Below are 19971 nucleotides of genomic sequence, written 5' to 3'. Positions count from 1 at the left end.
TCAAAAAGAGACTTCTGAGTGAATTTTACGTTTCATGAAGCTTTTCTACTAAAACATGCAACTCAATACTGTACTTATGGTAGGGTACATCCAAGAATATAATGGAAATATTTGGGCTGAAGGGAACTATGAAAGAGACAGAAACTCTAAAGGAATGGAAAATATTTTGTTTTGCAACTTGGAAATTATAAAATTCAAGTTTGCTTTATTTTGACCTATATATTTTACCATTTTTATAATAATAATGACACTGGCTGACATCAAATGAGGTGAGGACTTTGCCTGATGATTCCCATATATGTCTTCATTTATTAATGAAAAAGAAAAGAGACGCAGCTTCGCAGGACATACCTTGTAATTTTCTTGTTTCACTGATGGGTACTTTTATTCCCCAAATTTACATTCCAAACTATATATAGTTCCTTAACTGCAGATAATAAGCCTTTGTTCATTTTCTTGGTGATAAATTAGGAAACATTAAAAAGAACTTGGGATATTATATCTGATCTCAAATGACATAAATTTTAACAATATTTAGTCTGCTGTGCTGTATTTCAGCATCCTAGTGAAAGAAAAGAATGCGAAAATGATGGAAAATAAGAAGAGAGTTAGTGCTTCAGCTGTTAAGTAGAAAAACAAAACTTTAAAGTCTGACTAGGAAATATATTGATACAATCAGCAAATATTTTGAAAAAGATCTGGAATTTGGCTGTGACTATTATGATTTGCATTCTGTATGTTCAACTAGTTATATAAGGAGAGGTGGAGGGCGTGTTACCCTCTCCATGAGCTTTAAACAATCAATAATGTTTTAAAATGGAAATGCACTAGAATGCTAGCCTGTACTGACACCAAACATAGGAACTAAGAATAACCTTTAAGAATAAATAGAGATTTAAATGTAGCGGTGGAAAATAAAGGTGGTGGTACGTTGGATTTCCAGAGAAAAGAGAGAATCACATGAGCAGAAAGGAAATAGCTTTGTTCTTCTTGTGGGAATTCTGAATAACTACCTGATTAGATTTTTCTTTTTATTACTGTTTTAGCAGGAAATTATTTCAAATAAGATTTAAATTAAAAAAAATATTTCTGAACCTCTGATGTCAAGAGTAAACCAGATAAAAAGTAACACAGTTTCGGTAAAGAAAAACCAAGTACTGAAAGTCACAAATTAGTTTTTCTTCAGTTCAATACTGAAGAATTTTCTTTTCTCTTCTAAGATTACGCAACCAACTTATTTCAAAAGGCCATTTAAAAGCAAGATTGGATTTTTGGAAGAAAGCACAGAAATGCCAATAGAAGTCTATGATCTTAAATGACAGACTAGAACAGAGAAAAGAAGATGGAGTGAATTATTTAATGTCAATTCTGCTTCTACATTCCTGTTGCCAAAGCTGAATGTTTTAGCTAAGATTCTGTATCTTGTAACAATTTAAAAAGTAATTACTCTGCTTCTAGTTCTTTAAAGACTTGTGACTAAAGATCTCATTGGATCTTTGTGCTATTCATAATTATAACCACAATCATAGGATCCTATTTGGTTAACAAATATTTAGGCTTTTAATAGCAACTATCAACATATATTAGGTTTTCGGATTTTCACATATGTATCCACATTCATACACACACACACACACACACACACACACACACACAACAAAAGGTATCTCATATTTAGTTACAAAATAACTAGAGATAAGATGTGTTACCCAGTATCTTACTTGTGAAGGATAAGGTCTATGAGAGGCAGTCCAGTGGTTAACACTCTGTGCTTTCACTTCCAGGGGCCCAGGTCCCATCCCTGATCAGGGAACTAAGATCCCACATGCCATGTGGTATGGAAACAAATAAATAAATAAATAAATAAATAAAAATTAAGTAATATTTTGTTGATAATAAGGAATAGGTATTGATTTCAGAATTTCTTCCTCTGAAGATTTGTAAGAAAGGAGCTTTACACGAGGGATCATCTCTTAAAATTATTTACACTCTAATACCAATTTCCCTCTAAGCTACCTTCTTAGTGTTCAGCGTGAGTGATTGGGATGAATGGATGGTGCCCAGGATTCTCTGTTTGCTAAGTGTGGCCACGGAGTCAAAACAGAACATTATTAAAATGTATCAAATAGTAATATTTCTCCAGATGATTCTAACATAAATGAAGTTCCTGAGAAATCAGGTTGCAATTGGGTCCTAAATGTTTGCTGGTGAGATGGGACAGGTGATGCTACTAATGTTCATACTAGATAAGGTGCAACAATGAGCCGACAGTAAATCTGGAGTTTCAGGCTGACATTTTACAGACAATTTCTTGAAGAAAACAAACAAAAAGCCCCACGTTTTCGTGCATGCCGTGACACTGCTGTATGTGGGCAAATAGAAGGATTATGGCAGTGCCCATGAGCAGGCTGGAGCAGGATGGGATGCTAATAAGTTCTGAAGCGGATGCAGGAGGAGTTGAATTTCAGTTAGGAGAAGAGTTCTTCTGGCTAAAAGGAAATAAGAATATTCTTTAAATATGCTTTATAAAATTGTATATTTAAAAAAAAACCTAATTAACACATAATTAAAAAAAAAGAGGAAAAAAACCTTATTTTGAAAGACTTAGAGCTTAATAAGTCAGAGAGCTATAGGTTACAATTTCAGTCCGGCCTCTTCCTAACCATGTGAACTTGTCAAAATCTTTAACTTTACTGAGTCTAAGTTTCCCCTCCAAATGAAGATTTTAATATCCGATAGGCCTTTGGGGGCATGTGGAACAGGGATGATTGATTACAAAGATGAACACCCCAAAATACTATGACGAGATGTGGAGCTAAAATGAGGTAGGGGGTAAAAGCCAGCCTCCCAGGCTGTTAAAACAGGAGTGTAATTATTCACTACATGTAGAAGGAAGAAGTCTCTATTCTAGGACTGAAAAATTCAAGAGACCTCAGGGATAGTGTCTAGCAGCTAAGAAAAATTTAAAGAAATGAACAAAGAAATAAGTAAAAAAAAAGCAAAAACAGAAAAAGTAATGAAGTTTATGTATTTCATTCAGTAATGAATGAAGACAAATAAATTAATCCTTAAGTTTTATCTGATTATTGTTTACATTTAAAATTTAATCAAAATAATTTGAACTACTCTGATGAGTTGATATTATAATAAATTCTAGGGGCAACTGGAGTTAAAAAAATCTTTGCTATTAAAATTAATAAACTATTTCAGATTACAGAAAATAAATGAAGTTCAAAATATTTAATAAAAATATTAAAATGTTAACTGATCAGTATAATACAAAATGAAAAAAATAATGGACCATTAGTTTTAACTCATTAAAAAATCTAAACATTTAAATACACATTTAACATATTAATCTACCAGTATAAAAGTAATAATAATTTGCCATGACCAGTTGCATATTGTTATAGAAATAGAGGGTGGTTGGAAATAGAAAATTTCATTTATACAATTTTTATATCAACACATTAAAGGAGAAAATTATGTTTATATAAAAGGCTGGAAGTGTATCATGATATAGTAATAATTTCAAATAAAAGTTGCAAGTGACACAGGAATGAAAACAAATTACTTAAGCATGATACAGATTCATTTCCAAAAAATCCAGGAAAAATATCTTATTAAATAATAAAATATTAAAGATGCCGCTGTGGAGACAGTTCAAGATGGCAGAGTAGAAGGACATGCACTCACTCCCTCTTGCAAGAGCACTGGAATTACAACCAACTGCTGAAAAATCATTGACAGAAAGACACTGGAACTCACCAAAAAAGACACTCCACATCCAGAGACAAAGGAGAAGCCACAATGAAATGCTAGGAGGGGCACAATTGCAATAAAATCAAATCCCATAACTGCTGGGTGGGCAACTCACAAACTGGAGAACAGTTATACCACAGAAGTCCACCCACTGGAGTGAGGGTTCTGAGCCCCACGTCAGGCTTCACAACCTGGGGGTCTGGAAACAGAAGGAGGAATCCCCAGGGAGTCAGACTTTGAGGGCCAGTGGGATTTGATTGCAGAACCTCCACAGGACTGGGGGAAACAGATATTCCACTCTTGGAGGGCACAGCAAAAGTGGTGTGCGCATGAGGACCCAAGGGGAAGGAGCAATGACCCCATAGGAGACTGAACCAGACCTGCCTGCTAGCATTAGAGGGTTGCCTGCAGAGGTGGGGGGCAGCTGTGGCTCACTGCAGGGACAGGGACACTGGCAGTGGGGGTTCTTGGAAGAGCTCATTGGCATGAGCTCTCCGGGAGTCTGCCATTAGCCCTGCCAAAAAGCGTGTAAGCTCCAGGGCTGGGTCATCTCAGGCCAAACAACCAGCAGGGTGGGAATGCAGCCCTACTCATTGGCAAACAAGCAGATTAAAGTTTTACTGAGCTCCACCCACCAAAGCAACACCCAGCCCTACCCACCACCAATCCCTCCCATCAGGAAGCATGCACAAACCTCTTAGATAGCTTCCTCCACAAGGGGGCAGACAGCAGTATCAAGCAGTATGAGCAGTACTTCATTCTGTGGAACTGAAAACCACAGCCACAGAAAGTTAGAGAAAATGGAAAGGCAGAGGACTTTGTACCAGATGAAGGGACAAGGTAAAATCCCATAAAAACAACTAAATGAAGTGGAGATAGGCAGCTTTCCAGAAAAAGAATTCAGAATAATGATAGTGAAGATGATCTAGGACTTTGAAAAATGCCTGGAAGCAAAGATCAAAAAGATCCAAGAAAAGTTTAACAAAGACCTAGAAGAATTAAAGAACAAACAGAGGTAAGCAATACAATAACTGAAATGAAAAATACACTAGAAGGAACCAATAGCAGATTAAATGAGGCAGAAGAATGAATAAGTGACCTGGAAGACAGAATGGTGAAAATCACTAATGTGGGAAAGAATAAAGAGAAAAGAATGAAAGGAAATGAAGATGGAGGGTTGGGGGGGGGGATGAATTGGGAGATTGGGATTGCCATATATACATTACTAATAAGAAAAAAAATACAAAAAAAAAAAAAATGAAGAGAGCCTAAGAGACCTCTGGGACAACATTAAATGCACCAACATTCACATTATAGGGGTCCCAGAAGGAGAAGAGAGAGAGGAAGGACCCAAGAAAATATTGGAAGAGATTATAGTCAAAAACTTCCCTAACACGGGAAAGGAAATAGCCACTCAAGTCCAAGAAGCACAGAGAGTCCCAGACATGATAAATCCAAGGAGAAATATGCCAAGACATAGTAGTCAAATTGACAAAAATTAAAGACAAGGAAAAATTATTAAAAGTAACAAGGGAAAAATGTCAAATAACATACAAGGGAACTCCCATAAGGTTAACGGCTGATTTCTCAGCAGAAACTCTACAAGCCAGAAGGGAGTGGCACAATATATTTAAAGTGATGAAAGGGAAGAACCTACACCCAGGTATACTCTACCCAGCAAGGATCTCATTCAGATTAGATGGAGAAATCCAAAGGTTTACAGACAAACAAAAGCTAAGAGAATTCAGCACCACCTAACCAGCTGTACAACAAATGCTAAAGGACCTGCTCTAAGTGGGAAACACAAGAGAAGAAAAGGACCTATGAAAACAAAAACAAAACAATTAAGAACATGGCAATAGGAACATACATATCAATAATTACCTTGAATATAAATGGACTGAATGCTCCAACCAAAAGACCCAGACTGGCTGAATGGAAACAAAAACAAGACCCATATATATTCTGTCTACAAGAGACCCACTTCAGACCTAGGGACACATACAGACTGAAAGTGAAGGGATGGAAAAAGATAGTCCATGCAAATGGAAATCAAGAGAAAGCGGAGTAGTGATACTCATATCAGATAAAATAGAGTTTAAAATAAATAAAATGTTTAGAGACAAGAAAGGACACTGCATAAAGATCAAGGGATCCATCCAAGAAGAGGAGATAACAATTATAAATATATATGCACCCAATATAGGAGCACCTCAATACATAAGGCAAATGCTAACAACTATGAAAGAGGAAATCAACAGTAACACAATCATAGTGGGGGACTTTAACACCCCACTTACACCAGTGGACAGGTCATCCAGACAGAAAGTTAATAAGGAAACACAAACTTTAAATGACACAATAAAGCAGCTAGATATAATAGATATTTATAGGCCATTACATCCAAGAACAGCAGATTACACGTTCTTCTCAAGTTCACATGGAACATTCTCCAGGATAGATCATATTTTGGGTCACAAATCAAGCCTTGGTAAATTTAAGTAAATTGTAATCGTATCAACCATCTTTTCTGACCACAATGCCATGAGATTAGAAGTCAATTACAGGAAAAAACTGTAAAAAACATGAACATGTGGAGGTTAAACAATTTGCTACTAAATAACCAAGAGATCACTAAAGAAATCAGAGGAAATCAAAAAATACCTAGAGACAAATGACAATGAATACACAACAATCCAAAACCTATCGGATGCAGCAAAGGCAGTTCTAAGAGGGAAGTTTATAGCGATACAATCCTACCTCAAGAAAGAAAAAAAATCCCAAATAAACAATCTAAGCTTACACCTAAAGAAACTAGAGAAAGAAGAGCAAACAAAACCCAAAGTTAGTAGAAGGAGAGAAATCATAAAGATCAGAGCAGAAATAAATGAAATACAAACAAAGAAAACAATAGTAAAATCAATAAAACTAAAAGCTGGTTCTTTGAGAAGATAAATAAAATCGATAAACCTCTAGCAAGACTCATCAAGAAAAAGAGGGAGAGGACTCAAATCAATAAAATTAGAAATGAAACACAACAAGTTACAATGGACACCACAGAAATCAAAAACACCATAAGAGACTACTACAAGCAACTCTATGCCAATAAAATGGACAACCTGGATGAAATGGACAAATTCTTAGAAAGACAGAACCTTCCAAGACTGAATCAGGAAGAAATAGAAAATATGAACAGACCAGTCACAAGTAATGAAATTGAAACTGTGATTAAAAATCTCCCAACAAACAAAAATCCAGGACCAGATGGATTCACAGGTGAATTCTATCAAAAATTTAGAGAAGCGTTAACACCTATCCTTTTCAAGCTCTTCGAAAAATTTCAGAGGAAGGAACACTCCCAAACTCATTTTATGAGGCCACCATCACCGTGATACCAAAACCAGACAAAGATACTACAAAAAAAGAAAATTACAGACCAATATCACTGATGAATTTAGATGCAAAAATCCTCAACAAAATACTAGCCAACAGAATCCAACAACACATTAAAGGGATCATACACCATGATCAAGTGGGGTTTATCCCTGGAATGCTGGGATTCTTCAATAAACGCAAATCAATCAATGTGATACACCATATTAACAAACTGAAGGATAAGAACTACATGATCATCTCAATAGATGCAGAAAAAGCTATTGACAAAATTCAACATCCATTTATGATAAAAACACTCCAGAAGGTGCACAGAGGGAACCTACCTCAACATGATAAAGGCCATGTACGACAAACCCACAGCAAACATCCTTCTCAATGGTGAAAAACTGAAAGCATTCCATCTAGGATCCGGAACAAGACAAGGATGTCCACTCTCACCACTACTATTCAACATAGTTTTGGAAGTCCTTGCCACAGCAATCAGAGAAGAAAAAGAAATCAAAGGAATCCTAATTGGAAAAGAAGAAGTAAAACTGTCACTGTTCACAGATGACATGATACTATACATGGACAATCCTAAGGATGCCACCAGAAAACTACTTGAACTAATCAGTGAATTCGGTAAAGTTGCAGGATACAAAATTAACACGCAGAAATCTCTTGCATTTCTATACACTAACAATGAAAGATCAGAAAGAGAAATTAAGGAAACAATCCCATTCACCATTGCAACAAAAAGAATAAAATACCTAGGAATAAACCTAAACAAGGAGGTAAAAGACCTGTACTCAGAAAAGTATAAGACACTAATGAAAGAATTCGAAGATGACACACACAGATGGAGAGATATACCATGTTCTTGGATGGAAGAATCAATATTGTGAAAATGACTATACTACCCAAAGCAATCTACAGATTCAATGCAATGCCTATCAAGCTACCAATGGCATTTTTTACAGAACTATAACAAAAATTCTAAAATTTGTATGGAGACACAAAAGACCCTGAATAACCAAAGCCATCTTGAGGGAAAAAAAACAGAGCTGGAGGAATCAGACTCCCTGACTTCAGACTATACTACAAAGCTACAGTAATCAGGACAGTATGGTCATGGCACAAACACAGACATATAGATTAATGGAACAGGATAGAAAGCTCAGAGATAAACTATAGTCAACTAATCTATGACAAAGGAGGCAAGGATATACAATGGAGAAAAGACAGCCTCTTCAATAAATGGTGCTGGGAAAACTGGACCGCTACATGTAAAAGCATGAAACTAGAGCACTCCCTAACACCATACACAAAACTAAACTCAAAATGGATGAAAGACCTAAATGTAAGGCCAGACACTATAAAACTCCTAGAGGAAAACATAGGCAGAACACTCTATGACATACATCAAAGCAAGATCCTTTTTGATCCACCTCCTAGAATAATGGAAATAAAATCAAGAATAAACAAATGGGACTTAATGAAACTTAAAAGCTTCTGCACAGCCAAGGAAACTATAAGCAAGACGAAAAGACAACCCTCAGAGTGGGAGAAAATAGTTGCGCAGGAATCAACAGACAAAGGATTAATTTCTAAAATATATAAACAGTTCATGCAGCCCAATATCAAAAAACAAACAACCCAATCAAAAAATGGGCAGAAGAACTAAATAGGCATTTCTCCAAAGAAGACATACAGATGGCCAAGAGGCACATGAAAAGCTGCTCAACATCACTCATTATTAGAGAAATGCAAATCAAAACTACAGTGAGGTATCACCTCACACCAGTGAGAATGGGGATCATCAGAAAATCTACAAACAGTAAATGCTGGAGAGGGTGTGGAGAAAAGGGAACGCTCTTGCACTGTTGGTGGGACTGTAAATTGATACAGCCACTATGGAGAACAGTATGGAGGTTCCTTGCAAAACGAAAAATAGAATTATCATATGATCCAGCAATCCCACTGCTGGGCATATACCCAGAGAACACCATAATTCAAAAAGACACATGTACCCCAGTGTTCATTGCAGCACCATTTACAATAGCCAGGACATGGAAGCAACCTAAATGTCCATCAACAGATGAATGGATAAAAAAGAGGTGGTACATATACACAATGGAATATTACTCAGGTGTAAAAAGCAACAAAAGTGGGACATTTGTTGAGACATGGATGGACCTAGAGACTGTCATACAGAGTGAAATGAGTTAGAAAGAGAAAAACAAATATCGCATATTAACACATATATGCGGAATATAGAAAAATGGTACAAATCAACTGGTTAGCAAGGCAGAAATAGAGAGACAGATGTAGAGAACAAACATATGGACACCAAGTAGAGAAAGCGGGGGAGGTTGTGGTGGGATGAATTGGGAGATTGGGATTGCCATATATACATTACTAAAAAGAAAAAAGATATCAAATTTTACACTTAAATATATGCAGTTTATTGTATGTCAATTGTATCTCTAGAAAAGTTCTTAAAAACAAAACAAAACAAACAAAGATGCCGCTGTAATAAAAAAGAGATTCGGATTGGTATTTCTTCATTATTATTCAACATTGTTTTGACACTCAAGCTAATTGAATAATTCACTAAAATGAAATAAATGCTTTTTGATCAATGGTGCTACAGCAGTTGGTCATCCAATATGCAAAAAGATAAAAATAAAAATAAAATATGAACCTCTAATTAATTCTCACATGATAGACAAAAAGTAACTCTAGGTGATTCAGAGACTTATATGTAAAATATAAAACTATGAACCTTTTAGGAAAAAAAGATAGGAGAAAATCTTTAGGGTTAGTTGAAGCATTGTTAGTCTTGACAGCAAAAGTGTTATTTATAAAAGGAAAAAATGATAAACTGGACCTTATCAAAATTAAAAATCTTTTCCTCTGAGAAAGTCCTTTTTAAGAGAATGAAAAGACAAGGTAGAGGCTTGGAAGAAATTTGAAGTTGACCTATCAACAAATGATTTGCCTCTGGAATAAAAAACTCTAAACTCAACAATCAACAATCACACAAACAAAAGAATCCAACTAGAAAATGGGCAAATGACATGAACAAATGTTTCACTGAAGAGGGTATAAACATCACAGATAAGCACATTAAGAGATGTTCCTTAGCTTTAGGGTAATGCAAATTAAAACCACCATGGCATATCAATACACATATCAAAATGGCTTATTTAAAAGAAACACCGGTATAAAAACAGATGATTGAACTTGGTGTACCCCCTAAAAAAATAATAAATAAATTAAAAAAAATAAAAAAAAAATAAAAGAAACACCAAATTTTTGCAAGGATGCAGAAAAACTAGATCATTTATGCATTGCTGGTGAGACTGTAAAATGGTACAACTATTCTAGAAGAGCATCCAACATTTTCTTACAAAACTAAACACGTACCATGCAACCCAACAATTGCATATTTTGGCATTTATCCCAAAGGAAGGAACATTTATGTTCACATAAAACCCATAAGTAATGTTCTTAGCAGCTTTATTCATAATAACCCCAAACTACAAATGATAACCCAGATTTCCTTCAGCAGATGAATAGTTCAACAAACTGGTACGTTCATGCCCTGGAACATTACCACGCAACAAAAAGGAACGTAGTATTGATACACTCAACAACTAGGGTGGATCTCAGTAGAATTACGCTGCCAGTCTCAAGATATTACATAATGCATGATTCCATTTACATGGCATTCTGAAATTACAAAATTATAAAGATGGAAAATAGATTAGTGGTTGCCAGTGGTTGCCAATGATTGCAGAGGGAGGCTATGGCAATAAAAGGGCAACACAGGAGATCCTGGTGATGGAACCATTCTCTGTTTTTACTGGTGTTCATCATATTTGATACAATTGCATAGAACTAAAGACAGCCACATATACACACATGTACACACCTAAATACATGCAAAACTGGTGAAATCTGAATAAAGTTGATGGAGGGTATCAATGTCAATTTCTTTCTGTGATATTGATTATCCAAGATATCATAAGTTATTGATGGAAACTGGATGAGGGGTATAAAGGATTTGTCTCTCTGTATTACTTATTACAACTGCATGTGAAGCTGCAATACCTGAAAATTTTATATAATTACTTGTGTATGTGTATATATATAAAAATGTATATATATACACATATATACATATAAATGTGTATATATATACACTCAGATATACATATAAATACATACATATAAATTTAAACTTTAGGAAAAAGAGAAAATGTATTTTCAGATGATATAATTGAATATGTAGAAAAATAAAAGATTTAATTTCCATTCGCATTTTAAAGAAAATGTGATATGGTGAATAACATAATTGTTAACTTTGTGTGTGTGTATAAAATCATTTAGAATAACAATGGGAAATATTCTGTTCATAGTAACAAACCACATATACCTACTAGTGAATATAATAGGAAATGTAAGAGATCTATAATGAAAAATAGAAGATGAGACATAATTAATATACATAAAATGTGAGTGGAATAGGTAGTTCTGAATGAAAATCTTTAATATTACAAAATGTTTAAAGTTTTCCAATTCATTGTGTATATATAATGCTATTTTAAAAAAAGTCCCATTTTGGTGGGTTTTAATATGATTTTTAAACTCCTATGAAAGAACAGACAATTGAGAACTGCTAAAATAATAGTCAAAAAAAGCGTTTGAAAATAAGATTGTATGATGTGGTTCATTTGCCTTACAAGGTGTTTTTTTGTTTGTTTTACATCTGCCCAAAAGATACAGTAAACAAAATATGTGGAATTTATGTAAGAGCAAAAATATAGTTAATTTTTCAATTCAGTTGTTAAGGATCACTTATTTAATAGATTGTGCTAGCATATAATCTAGTTTCCCACTGAAACTTAGACTCCTACCTCCCACCTTTACCTATATAGATTTCGTTGGACCAACTAAATAAATGCATGTCAAATGGAGATGGAAAATATAATCATCTAAGAATTAAAGGGATTGGATTGGACAAAGTATGGTACATTTATATAATCTCAGGAAACTTTAAATTGCGAAACTTGTCTATACCAAAATCTGGTCTTATTGAGATATCTCATAGAATAAATATATTTCTAAAATCCTAACAAGGTTAGCTCATCTGATTAAAATCTCAAACTCCTACAACAGAAAATTAATTCTAGAATCAAAGCTTTTTTGCTTTGTCAAACAAAAAGCACTCATCCTTTTTTCTAAAATGCTCTCATTCCTTCACTTGTGCATGCCATTCCCTTTCTGTCTTTTGAAACCTATAAGGCCCAGTTCATTTAACTTTAAAAAATAAACATGAATAGATTTTACTTTCAAGAGAAATTTTATGTTCACAGAAAAATTGAACAGAAGGTACAGAGATTTTCCATCTACCCTTACCTTCACATGGGTAAAACCTCCCCCACCGTCAACATGCCACACAAGGTAGGTTTGCTACAATTGATGAACCTACGTTGACACATCATTATCACCCAAAGTCCATATTTTACTTTAGGGTTCACACTTGCTGTTGTACATCCTATGGATTTGGACAAATGTATAATGACATGTATCTACCATTATAACTACTGATATTTTTAGAGTCTCCGTAGTTTACATTTTTTAGCACGTTATATAGTTGGAATCATACAGTATGGAGTCTTTTCAAATCGGCCTCTTTCACTCAATAAATCAAGGTTCCTTCATGTCTTTTAATGGTTAATAGCTCATTTCTTTTTATCATTGCATAATATCACACTGTCTGGGCCACAGTTTATCCATTCACCTACTGAAGGACACCTTGATTACTTCCAAATTTTGGCTGTTATTGATAAAGCTACTATAAACATCCCTGTGCAGATTTTTGTGTGGCTGTAAGTTTTCAACTCATATGAGTAAATATCAAGGAGCATGATTGTTAGATTATATGTTTAGTTCTGTAAGAAACCACCAATCTGTTTCTTAAAATATCTGTACCATTTTTCATTCCTACCAGCAATGGATGATAATTGGTCATTTTATTTTTCACTGAAGCCTTTTCTGGTTGTTTTTGCAAGATATTTTCCTTTCTTTCTCTGAGCTCATACGGTACTTTGTAACCTCATTCTGACACCTATCATATTCTTTCTTGCTTTGTATGAACCCCATGGGGCAGGGCATAGATATGTCTCCTGCACCTTACAATACGTCACTTAACACCTTGAAAATTGATAGCCCTAATATTTGTTGAATGAATAAGGTAAGTTTAAACTTTGTTGTGTCAGACTGTCAAACGGAGCATTTTGTTTTACGGATCTATATACAATGACGTCTTATGCTAGACCTGGGTCAAACAATTCTCACTAGTTCCACTTGTTATATTTTTTTCAGTTGTTCCTGAACAGTTATTTTGTGGGTTAAATACGTGGTTGATTCATGTTGAAGGAAATTGTATTTGAAGTTATTGATTCTTTGCCCCAGCTTTACAGCTGGAAGAAACAAAGCTCTTGCTGCAATAACTACTGAACCTTTAAAAAACAATATTTAATGAGGTTAGCATATATTGTTGACATTTTATTTTCAGCTAGAGTTAAGGTCACAGCTGAAAGGTCACAAAGATGCTTTTATACGGTAAATAAACAATGCTATTTTTTTTTGTAAAGAAAATTAAATATTGCTAACTTGTCTATAGCCTCTTTCATCTAAAAGTATGTTTGCTGTGCTTAATTTTGGTACTTAAACTGTGTTGTCCTTCCATTTCTCAGATTTTGGAAGTTAAAAGGGAAGCACACTGAGTTTTGTGTCAGAGACTAATATGAACATGTGCTTTTCACGCATATTCTGGCATTATATATCTTGAATTTTTACATTTAACTTCTACTCCACTTAGTATTTGTTGGGTGGTAATTATTTGTGGAAATTTGATATTTATTCAGTTTATTTGGTGAACTTCCTTTCGAGTTGGGAAGTTTTATTCATCATATCAGACCTTTACCTCTTCATCTTTGGTGTTTACAACAAACCTGTAAATTTATCATTAGAGAGAATATGTTGAAGTGATTTTGGAAAGTATTGGTCTGGATTGTGGTTAAACTGTGAAAAATATATTCTTTGGGGCACAATAGGAATTAGTAACTGCTTTCATTTTATATATATTACTACATAACAAGGGATTGATCTCAGTATTGTGGTAGCTCAAGACAATTTTAATATTGAAAATAATTTAATATATTGAAGTGTCACGGAACAGACAAAACTTCTAATGCCAAAAAAATGTTAAAAATGCCTCTTTATACTGTTATCTAGTTAACATATTTTTAAAGCAAAGTAGTTCAAGTATTATAATCATTAGTTTTTAAAAGTAACATGAAATGTGTCTAACCAAAAATTTACTTTATTTTAGATGAACTCACAAATTCATCAGAAACCAGACTGTCTTTAGAAGACCTCTTCAGGAAAGACTTTGTACTTCATGATCCAGAAGCTTGGTGGATCAATGGTATGTGTATACATTCTTATATGTTATATTTATTTCAAATTCTGTATAATTGAAATTAAATAATGGTATTTATATTAATATTTTAATTGACATTATGCATCAATGATTACAAATACCATTTAATCAGAAATTTATACCTTGGCTCATGTGAGAGAAAACCAATTGCTAAGATAGGTCATCAAAAAAATTATCCTCCAAACATTAGCTTGGCTGCTCTATATCTGCTCTTCCCTCATGATCATTAGTTATGTGGCCTCTAACACGTGTTACATGTCTAGCATTTCTCTGGGTAATTCTCCTTGGTGTAGAAGTGTAGATTTGGGGAGCATATATGTAAGTGCTTCAAATTTGGCAATCAGATTAATTTTCTTTTCTCTCTTTGTGGCTTTTCTTTTTAAGTTTAAATGCTACAAACTAGGGAGACTCTCTAACAAAGCTGAAATGACAGAAAGGGCATGGGACCATATTGCATTTTGGCTTTTTCTGGCTTGGCAAAGAAACCACCTCCGCTTTCCTTAGGTTATTTCTGATTTTGCTATTTTTGAAAAGTTTAAAAAAGCATTTAGATTATAAACAAATGAATGAATGAATAAATAAATAAAGTACAAACCACTGAGTGGCTCCATGGACTGGTTTGTCTTTATGGAAGTTTGTAGGGGGAGTTATTAGGTAATCCAGTCATAAGAAATGTGTTGGTGAAAGGGAAGTCAGGAACTTCCCTGGTGGTCCAGTGATTCAGATTCCACGCCTCCACTGCAGCAGGCACAGGTTCAGTCCCTGGTTGGGGAACTCAGATCCTGCATGCTGTGTGGTACCGCCGAAAAATAAATACATACATACATAAAAATAAAGTCATCATTTTAAATAAAAGGGAGTCAAGTCTTCATTCCTTGAATATTACAGTTTGCCTGACCATACTAACCACTGTGGTTAGAAAGCTGTTAATCTTTGCCCTTCACTTTATTTAGACATAATATCTTTTCTTATTTTCAAGGCATAGGGTAGGTTATTTCAAAGGGTAGAGCCTTGCCTTTTTATCTAATAAATATCATCTCCCTTACAGTCCATCCTTTCTTCTCTAATATCCTAATTAAGTACATTTACGCCTGCAAATTAAATGTTAATTTATGGAAGCTATAAAAAGAACGTAACAATTCATGGGGGCAGGGGCCAAATCATACTTGTTGACCCAGCAGTCATACAGTTTCTGGAGATCAGCAAGCACTTAAGATTTGTTTTTTGTTTTTGTTTTTGTTTAAATAAATGAATGAAAGCATTTAATTGAAGTTCAGTTTTATTTTTCCATAAACTCAAGTTTCAGTTGAAACTGGTTACAAGATAAGTATTATCATGGTGTGGTATTACAAATAGAGAAAACAAGATAACAATTTTATTAATCTATTTGTATATTTTTATTTTGAATTATTCATAAATTTGGGACTTGCCATATTGTTGCCTTTGCACTGTGATTATGTCAGATGTTCACTGTGATTTATTTCAGATCAGTGCTATTACTAAATTTTACAAAGGTACATAATTACCTAGCATTGTTCTAATATGTGCATCTCTCACAAATCAGTCTCCTAATGTGCTACTGTAATTTTGTAAGTCAAATTTTACTTGCTAGCCAGTAATTTCAAAAAAATTGTCTCATTAGATTCGAAATGCTGAATAATATTCTACTTTATTCACCATGATTTTGACCAAACTATAGAAATTTGTGTAGTCTTTGACTTTGGAAAGCAAGAAAAAATCATGGGTCTCATCTCTCTTCTCAGGTTAGCTTAGACTATTTGAAGAGGCATTTACTCCTGTGTGTAACTGACACTTAGATATCGAAGTACCAGAGGACCGGAGGGATGTTTAAGCAGTGAACTGCATGCTAAATTAAGGCATGTTTCAGTATCTAGGACACACATTCGAACGCTTCACAGGATATCAAAATAATATTATTTGGAGTTGATCGCTTTAATCATTTCTCCATAATTTCTTTACCAATCATTGTTAAGCCTATTTTGAGACTATATGCTGGGACAAAGCTGCAGTGTTATTATCATATTCTAAGTAAAACCTAAGGTCAATAGTATTTATAAAAGAATTTGACATAAAACAACCTTTTAAACAGGATTAAACAAAATCTAAGCTCTTAGAGGCATGCACTCTTTATAAATACCACTGAAGGAATTGACTCACTGTCAGTGGCTTGTGTGCACTGAGTGGCTGTTTGAATAGGAGAATAGATTTGTGTTCATTTATTCCTCTTATCCAATCCACATCACATTTCTGGCAATCACTAGGTACCTGGCCTATTTATGTATTTCTCACAAAGCCAGAAAATATAGTGGGAACTGTGAACACAATATGTGACCCTGGCTTCATGGTCACAGATTATATCTAAATGTAAAATGTGAGTGTTTTCTTTATCCTCCTGACATATCTCACCAGGTTTCTGGAGTATATAAGTGGCTTGAAGTAATCTAACCTAAAGCTCATTTGGAAGCTTCAGTTAGTTCTTGGAGGTCATCATAGGAGTGTTTAGTGCATTACTGGCCAAGGAGAAGGAGGGCGTCTAGGTGGCCCTGACGTGTAGGTTGAGGTGCAGCAATGTCATTCGTTATGCTGCTTCTCAAACAACATATCTGTGAAAGTCAGTGCAGCCTCGGATGGGTGCTCATGTTCGTGGTTAGCATAACAACCGCCTTCCCCCAAGTCTGCTCAGATCCTTGAAATCTCCATTTTTATAGCATCTTCTTCCTCGTTATGTCACCTTGAAACCTGGAAATCCATCTTCTTTAACATTATTCATCTCCCCACATTGACCTGAGGGTCAATCAATCATCAAAGAAAAATCTAACCTTAATGGAGTGCCTTCTATGCTAGGCTTTGTGCTGGACGCTTTATAGACGTATTTCATAGACAGCATGTAAGTTATAATGATGAACCCTAGAAAACTGAGGCTAAAGCAAAAAACTTATCCAAAAACACGGCTGAGAAGAAGTGGGGCCTGCTTTAATCACTGTGTTGAAGTAGGAAACCTACCTTCTCTCATTGTTTCACTCTGAGATGCCATCTTTAACATATACGTTACCTACCTCTTTGACAATCGCATGATTACAGATCTCACTGTGACTAATCCTTTCATGTTGAATACTGCAATCATGTCACCTCCCCAGGTACATCCATATCATGGTAACTTATGCAGTCACTAAAAGAAAAACGTGTAAGCATATTTATTGATGTGTTTATGGTATAAAAAGTGAACAAAGGTGTCTTTAAAAGAGTTGATAGTATGTGATTCACAATGTCTCTACTGTATACCAGTGAGTGTTTCCAGATGGTTGGATTTTGACCTTATTTTTTTTCTTTTGCTTATTCATTTTATCCTAAATTTTATTTGATAAATGTGTATGTGCAATTTTATAACTATTTTTAATTTTAATTAAATTTTTACCCTATATTGGAGTATAGTTGATTTACAATGTTGTGTTAGTTTCAGGTATACAGTAAAGAGATTTAGTTATATATATACATATATCTATTCTTTTTCAGATTCTTTTCCCATAGAGGTTATTACAGAATATTGGGTAGAGTTCCCTGTGCTATACAGTAGGTCCTTGTTGGTTATCTGTTTTATATATAGTAGCATGTATGTGTTAACCCCAGACTCCTCCTTATTTAGTTTCATGGGTCTCTAATCCTCTAGCAGTCTCCTGACAAATACAACTTTTAAGGCCCAGCTAAAAACTGTAAACACACTTCTCAAAAGACATCAGAGGAACCCTTTGCCAACTGAATAAATTCCAAACTCCTCCCTCTGTATTTCAGGCCTCTCAGAATCAAGCTTGGCCTCATTCCTACTATTCTACTTTACATTATGTTTCAAGAATATTGAACTACTTAGTATTCTTCATAAGTCTCAAAAGCTCTTTTGACTCTGTGCCCTTGTCCACACTGTTTTCTCCACCTGTAATCCCTTCTCCAATCTGAGAGCCCATATTTTACCCCACTTGAAACTTGATTCCCAGGTGCAAAGCCAAGGACTGTTTTTTTTCCTGCCAGCAGTTAGGAACATCATCTTCTTATAAACCCCAGAGGTTGATTCTCTCATATAGAAATTTCTTCCTTGATTATAATTATAGCATGTCTAGTCTCATCTAAGACAGTGCTTCTAAAACAATTTGAAAGACAACTATTTTAAATTTTAATAATTTATTTTTATTTCCTATTTGGTGTGCATCAATATTTTTGAAAAACACAATAAAAGTAAATTACTAGAAAAATAAAATGATAGTTATTCGAAATACAGCCTCAAATTTTATCTTATCATATCAACCATTCTAAAATTACTTTGCAAAAAATATAATGAGTACCAACATAATATTGGAATAAAAAAAGGAATTTCACATATTTGTTTGAGAGAAGATATACAGGCAATGAATAGAAAAGATTGCTATTATGTTCATAACTTTTTGTTATTCCTAAATCAGAATTAAACAGATATTGAGAGAAATAGTGATTGTTCACACTAAATGCCAATTCTCAGATTTTGAGCAGGAACTGGCATATCAATTTTCAGAGGTTTTAATGTAGGAAATAAACTTGCTTCCTTCTTGCCAAGTTAAGTAATCTAGGTTAAACTGACAACAGCCTTATTCTCAGGGAATAATGTATATCTAGACTGTCTCTATTTTTGTTTTAGTAATATTACTGGAGAGAAGAAATCAGTCTCCAAAATAAGGTTGATGGTAATGTAGGGAGAGATTTTAAAGCAATTTTAGCAACCTCAGGATATTCATTTTAAGTTTCTATACAAAATGAATCAAGTGATACTGTACGTATAAACTTTATCTTCAACTCTTTACCATTAGTTAATTTCAAAATTTATTCTGTAGTTTATAGATCATTTAGCTTTTCTACAAAAAATAGATTTTGGATTTTAAGTACATGGGGTATAGTGGAAAAACTACTGTTAAATCACAACATCATGTAGTGAGGTTCTGCTGATACACAGCAGTCTTAGTCTGTTGTTGGCTCACCCATAGGTTCATCTGCTCGGTTAAATTAGTCCAAGTGTCATGAATTTGGGTCTTGCAACCCTGTTGAATTGCTATGAAAGCATCTAAATGCTTACTCTCAGTTAAACTTATCCCATTGTGGACCAGTGGCCAACACCTCCCAACTGTGTGTAGTCTGCCAACATCACTCTTAGAGCAGCTCTGTTCTAAGATACAGTAAACCCTGAGGAATAGGACTTTGTGTCATTTGTATGTTTGAGTCAACCCAGGAATTAGCATGCTGCCTGGATCCAACTAGGGCTCAAAATAGTTTGATTA

General features: G+C 34.5%; 1 protein-coding gene across 1 annotated transcript in view; it reads left to right on the top strand.

Annotated features, from left to right (window-relative positions):
* DPP10 (dipeptidyl peptidase like 10) overlaps nt 1-19971 on the top strand; it is a 630338-nt gene that overhangs the window by 155849 nt on the left and 454518 nt on the right. Inside the window, exon 3 of the mRNA XM_057745327.1 lies at nt 14543-14638. Coding sequence (XP_057601310.1) covers nt 14543-14638 — 96 coding nt within the window. The remainder of the gene's footprint in view (nt 1-14542; nt 14639-19971) is intronic.

Source organism: Hippopotamus amphibius, chromosome 8 (assembly GCF_030028045.1).
Source record: "Hippopotamus amphibius kiboko isolate mHipAmp2 chromosome 8, mHipAmp2.hap2, whole genome shotgun sequence".
Taxonomy (NCBI): domain Eukaryota; kingdom Metazoa; phylum Chordata; class Mammalia; order Artiodactyla; family Hippopotamidae; genus Hippopotamus; species Hippopotamus amphibius.
The sequence above is the reverse complement of the archived record's forward strand: the minus strand, read 5'-3'. Positions and strand labels throughout refer to the sequence as shown.